The 6129-nt window shown below is 34.4% G+C and overlaps 2 protein-coding genes across 2 annotated transcripts in view; both read right to left on the minus strand.

Moving 5' to 3' along the window:
• Nucleotides 1–238: 238 nt before the first annotated feature.
• LOC132267550 (uncharacterized) lies at nt 239–1150 on the minus strand. The gene has a single exon (XM_059768700.1). It carries the CDS (start codon nt 1148–1150, stop codon nt 239–241), a length of 912 nt encoding a protein of 303 aa, XP_059624683.1.
• Nucleotides 1151–3695: 2545 nt separating this feature from the next.
• Nucleotides 3696–6129, minus strand: part of LOC132267405 (ATPase family AAA domain-containing protein FIGL1-like) — a 3130-nt gene continuing 696 nt past the window's right edge. Inside the window, exons 3-8 of the mRNA XM_059768569.1 lie at nt 5735–5836; nt 5240–5339; nt 4584–4667; nt 4397–4492; nt 4105–4232; nt 3696–3974 (exon numbers count right to left, since the gene is read on the minus strand). Of these exons, the coding sequence (XP_059624552.1) occupies nt 3873–3974; nt 4105–4232; nt 4397–4492; nt 4584–4667; nt 5240–5339; nt 5735–5836 (612 nt within the window). The 3' untranslated portion in view covers nt 3696–3872. The remainder of the gene's footprint in view (nt 3975–4104; nt 4233–4396; nt 4493–4583; nt 4668–5239; nt 5340–5734; nt 5837–6129) is intronic.

A 6129-nucleotide genomic window follows, 5' to 3' on the forward strand; every position in this document is an offset into this window, starting at 1 on the left:
GAAAGGAAGGAATGTTCAAGGATCCCCATCTAAGGGGAGAAACAACAAGCGAAAAAAGAGTACAATACAAATCTACAACCAACCTAAGCAGTGGCATGATCAAACCACCACAACTAATCTAAGCAGAAGCAGTAACAAACTGCTTTAAATATCAACCATAGGCCATGAACAAACTGCTCAGAAGAGCAACCATAATGCAAACTGACAACATTAATTAATCAAGCGAATGTGATATAGATTACTCTGATAGGCGCCATGAGTGTCCTCCTGCAAAAGCACAGCCTTCAAGGAAAAGTTTATATAAGTCTTCCATAGTCTCTTTCTGATAGAGCTCAGTCCCCTTCCTCAGTGCCATTGAAGCAAGCCTTTTTCTGATGCAGTCCTTAATAAGACAAATGATGTGTTGAGCATTGGTTGATTTATTCCTAAAGGCTCTGGCATTTCTTTCGATCCAAATGAAGTAAATAGCAGCAGACAGAAGGAGCTTGTGAGTAGTGAAGTATTTGTTACACCATGTAGTTAAGCACCATGAGATGAGATCAGCCCAGCAGTCAGGTCTGATGTAGAATCCGGCAACATTTTGAATGAATTCCCAAATAAGAATATTGAATTTGCACTTGAAGAATAAATGATCAATTGATTCCCAGTCAGACATGCAAAGATAGCAGGCATTGGTGTGGTGCTTGTGCTTCATTGGTTTGGTATCAAGAGTGTAGAGTCTCCCTTTGATTGCTAACCAAAGGATGTGACTATGCTTGGGAATGTGGTGCTTGAACCAAAGGAGGTTGTGCCAAGTGAACATCAGTGAGGGAGGGCTGAAGTAATCCATAGTGTGTCTTTGAGAGAATCCAATAGGAGGACTTGGTAACCATTCGATAAAGTCAGGTTGGAGGGATGGAGGCTGCAAGTTTTGGATTTGGGAGTTGAAGTAGTGTGACTGTAGGAATTGTATGTGTTGAAGGGAGGCTGGAACAACCCACTGAGAATTGTAAATTAGGCTATCCACTTTAATATTTGTGTCAAGTTGAAGAATTTCCATCTCAGAAAGGCCCAGCTGAGAACATAGAAGACCATTTGGTAACCAAAAATCAATCCACATCATAGTATCCATGCCTGCTCCAACTCTGTGCTTGATCAACCCTCTTGCCATGTTTCTAAGTTTGAGGAGCTTCCTCCAAAAGCCAGAACTGGTTGAGTTAGCTTTGATTGTCCAGAAACTTTTATTTTTGATAAGATACCTATAGATCCAGTCCACCCACAAGCTCCTTCCTTTAGTACAAATCTGCCAAATATGTTTAAGGTCTGAAACTTTATTGGTCATTTCAATACAGTCAAATCCAAGGCCACCATGTAGTTTAGGTCTACATATTGCAGTCCATGCAACCTTTGTGAAAGCTTTATTACTTCTGTTTTCTGTTGTTTTGGGGAAAAAATGTACAAAACTCTGTTTAGATCCTTGTTGAGTAATGTTACCATGCTTGATTGATTTTTTGTGCCACTCCAATAAATATTGTCTAGTAGAGTATTAAAGCTAACATATGTACCACATATATATATATGATTAATTCCTTAATATATAGGAGTACTAGTAGATGACTAAAACTAAAACCTTCAAAGTCTAGGTTTTTGAACCCAGATATATATAATTTGGAAAAGTCGTAGCAAAATATATATTTTTAATCATTTAAATAGATATATTTGTCTGTTGGGGAAACAGGCACAATCTGACATGGAAGCAGATATGCCTTATATTTATGTGTGGGTTGTTTGGGCAAGTAAAATCATACATATTAACGGTTTGAAACTCTTCATGGGACTTGCACATTTTTACAATCAGTTTTATAATATTCGTTTTTGTTCTTTAGTCAACACTACTTTCTTTCTGTAGTTTGTCATCAAACTAACAAATTTTTTAATTAATATTAATTTCAAGAGTCCTTTGTATTGGAATTTGCACTTAGAGAGCTTGTGTTTTACGTCTGCAATGTTTGCCAGAGCTATCTCAACCTTACTCCTGTTGTCACATTCATTCTTGCAAAAATTCTTTGGTACTTAATAATCTTAAACTTATTTTTTACCGTCTTTCTTTTTCTTCTTTTATTATTATATTCTTTTATTTTATTTCTTTGGCAGGTTAGAGACCTTAAAACTTAAAACAGCTAGGAAATTAAAAATAATTGGGATCATATTGAGCCCAATGAGTGTTGCGGTCTTCACTTTCTGTCACCGCGTGGAGATTAATATCGGGTCGATTAAATTTGACTTGCTCTCCCATGTAAATCATGAGACAGAAGAGAATCACAATTTGGTGTTGGGATTAGGTCTAGCTGTAGTGGCCACTCTGTGTTACGCAATCTCTTTGATACTTCAGGTAAATACTACCTTGTTTAAATAATATTATAAATAATATTTTGATTTATGAGACCATTCAAAGATTTGGTTGGACTTGGGTTCGTTTGAAGTTGGCTCACCCAAGTTTCATACTCTTGAGGAGCATAGGGCTTGAAATGGAGCAGGTACAAAGTCCATTTTTTGATGGGTTTAAATTTTGAAACCGAATTCAAATCGGGTCAAAATTTGAGTCGGTTCCCTTCTCGTGATCCAATATCTACTAGGGGACACGACCCCTCTCGAGCGCCGGGAGGATCTTACACTTTTTTAAGATTTAATATTTACACTTTTCACACTATACGGATACAGTCAATACAATAAATCTTAGAAATGAGTTTAAAAATAAATTCTCTCTAAATTTATCTAAAATTTAGCATTTTAATATCAACTATTAATATTGAGTAAGGTTTACATAGGATTTTTTTTTTTTTTTTCATTTTTTTTTGGGAAGTATTTTGGAATTATATGATTATAATAAGGTTATTTTGATATTTTACAATAAGGTCTTGAAGAATATTTTGGGCCTTAATAATAAATCTTAATGCATTTGTAATTAATTAAAAATAAAATTTAAAATAGACTATTTTGTTATTTAAGACTCCTAATTTTATTTTTGTGTATTTTTCACTGATACCATTCCTATTATTTATTTTTTAATTATTATTATTATTATTTTTTGTCAACTTGATGTGTCACAAAAATTTTGAATTATTTTTTTTTTAGAAGTGTTTGCGGTTGATTCATTAATAAAATGAGAAAAATGGAGAAGAAATGACATATACTGATGTTGCTGTGTAAAAAATATCTAGCAGTCTACCCTGCCATGTATGATGTGTAATTTTTTTTTTTTATGTTGAGTAGTCTGTTAAGAAACCATATCAGCATATTTTATTTCTCCTCTCTCTTTCTCATTCCATTAATTTTGTAAAAATTATTTGTCTAGTTAGTTGTTATTGAGGATATATTTTTATACAAAAGGTATAAAACAACTTTCCTAAAAATAAATTATCCAATTATGACCTAAGTCACACAGTTCAGGTGCACTTACCCAAAAGAATGTTTTAATAGACTACTGCTCTAAATATATACGTGCAAGTTATCCAAAAAAATATATATATACAAGCATACTCGGCTATTATTATTATTTTCAGGATGTTGGTTTATCTTTCCATATTTCCTTCATGTTACACGAGTGTTTGGTTTATCTTTCCGTATTTCCTTCTTGTTACATGAGTGTGTCCATATGTATATATACATACATACAAGTCTAATTTGTGAGCTTTTAAACCAAAGAAAAGATAACTACACTTCTTATTCCTGAAAGTTGATGCACAAGGAAGAAGTTTAAAGCTTCGGGAACACACTAAAAACATGATTCTAACATCGATCAGCAAGTCAATGTTTATTGATTGATCTTCCAAACCATTACAACTTGCGGTAATTTGTCACCTATTTTCGTTCTTCACTAACCAAACAGACCTCTAGAACGACAAGCTTCCAAATTTTCGGTTGTACTCCTCATATGCACCGATTTCATCCAAAGATACAGAGCGACTCACCTCCAGAAATGCACTCTCAAAGTCCTGCATAAAAAATTCAAGGAATCATAAATGATAAAAAAAAAAAAAAAAAACTAACAACTTGAATTGTATTCATACTAAGCTTCATTTCGTGGGCCTCTAGGCGTTCTTCTTCACGTGTGCTTAGAATTACCTCGAGATTTACTGGCCTCATATCTTCCTGTTTCAGCTTTGTAATATCTATGCCCTGTTTCAGAGCCTCTCTCAGTGGACCCATGGAGGCACCCTGCACTAGATTTTTCATATCTGATCCTGAATACCCTGGAACAAATGGGGGAAAATACATATATACATATATGAAACACAAAGGAAGTTTGAACAACACAAAATAAAAAAAAAGATAGCCTAAATGTTAGCTGTCAACGAAAGTCTGGGATAAAATAAATAAATAAATGGTTTCTCTACGAACTGTATAAAGCAGATACCTTCAGTTAACTCGCATATCTTATCAGTATCCTCCTTTGAAAGCTTAAATAACCCATCCTTTTCTAAGAGATTGCGGATGATCCATGACCTCGCATCTTCAGCTCCAAATAAAAATGGTTAACTACAGTCTGCAGATACATTCTTATTTGATAAAAGGCACAACATTTAAGTGGGTCTAAATTGTACCTGAAGAAGGGAGGGGAATGTATAGTCGCTTAGTCAGTCGCCTTCGTGCTGCCTCATCAAGTTCTTGGGGTCTATTTGTTGCTCCTGGTTAATAAACCAATGTGTTATACGATTGCAAATTCTGCTGTATGTATTCTTTGAAGTCACATCATTTGGGATCATCCACTACATGGTTTATAATATTTATTTGAATAATTCTTTACAGGATGAAAATTGATCGCCAACCAAAATTTAAACCATGTATGTAAAAATTTATTTTTATGATTTTGTATATAGATTTTCTTTCATCTGGAAAAAAAAATAAAGATTAAAAAAAAATATGACATGTAAAAATTAGTTTTGCCTACTGCAACTTCATTAGAGAGCAGAAATCTAGAAAAACATTTTAAGCTCGTCCAAAACTAGAGGTAGAAACACATCAATTCCTTCTTCTCAAACCCAAGGGCAACTACTCATATTTAGTGTCTTATTATAGAGAGAGAGAGAGAGAGAGAGAGAGTGCTCCTAAAATTCTACCCAAAGAGGGACTATTTTAGCAAAGGCAGTGTTATGGTTGAATTCTCAGTTGTTAACTGCTGATTAAAATATTTCCCTGCAAACAAAAACTGTTTCAAAAGATTCCTTAAATGCCAAAATGGAAAAAATTCAGTAGTCACCTATAAGCAGAATTTGCTCACTCCCACTATCAAAGCCTTCCATTTCAATAAGAAATTGGGTCTTGAATCGTCTATATGATTCATATTCACCTTCTTTGCGCTGCAACCATACAGAAGTTCTTAGAAGAATATCTTTCTCCACAAGCAAGACAAAGTGAACAATAGTCTTAAGGAAAACCCGATGTAGTCTAATAGACCACACAAATGGTCCACCGTACCAGATGTATATTGTAATGTCAGTATAAACTGCACATCGTAAATTTAACCTTGACGTTGGTGACATCGAATATGCTGTGATCGAACTTTTTGTGTGATCATCGAATATTTATACATAGAAGCAAATACAGGTGATTTTTTTTTTTTAGCAAATAGCAACCAGTCAATGTGAATTATGTGCTTGATAAGTATGGAACTCGGTACAACATAGGTAGGGGCTAGCCCATGCCTCATAACTTCATGTTTCATTGTTAGTTCGAAGGTCAGAATCTAACATACCTTGGACAAAAGCGAATCTATTTCATCAACGAATATGACAGCCGGCTGACGACAATAGGCAACTCCAAAAAGTGCTCTCACTAGCTTTTCACTCTCACCGACCTACAATCACCAATTCACATTTAAGTACCTGAATATAAGGCTGGCTTGCTTGTGTAAAATTTAAGTTTTTTCCACATAATGAGCTACCAAGATGCATGTACAACAGGCAAACTTTGTCTACATTCCCATATACAATATTACACTTATATTTCTGGTACAAGAGGGAGGTGGACCATAATGAGAAGAAATGTTTCCAATAGTTCTTACTAGCTTCCTTCGATTTATAAAACATAGCACAACTATTCACAGGAATAAAATGTAATGACAACTATTAGTGTTCTATGAGATGTATG

This window comes from Cornus florida, unplaced genomic scaffold, assembly GCF_030987335.1.
Source record: "Cornus florida cultivar Cherokee Brave unplaced genomic scaffold, ASM3098733v1 CherokeeBrave_3.0.0_Hap2_Chr07, whole genome shotgun sequence".
Taxonomy (NCBI): domain Eukaryota; kingdom Viridiplantae; phylum Streptophyta; class Magnoliopsida; order Cornales; family Cornaceae; genus Cornus; species Cornus florida.

What these genes read in the sequence shown, in the direction of transcription:
- LOC132267550 (XM_059768700.1), bottom strand. Translation starts at nt 1,150, where the DNA reads ATGGCAAGAGGGTTGATCAAGCACAGAGTTGGAGCAGGCATGGATACT.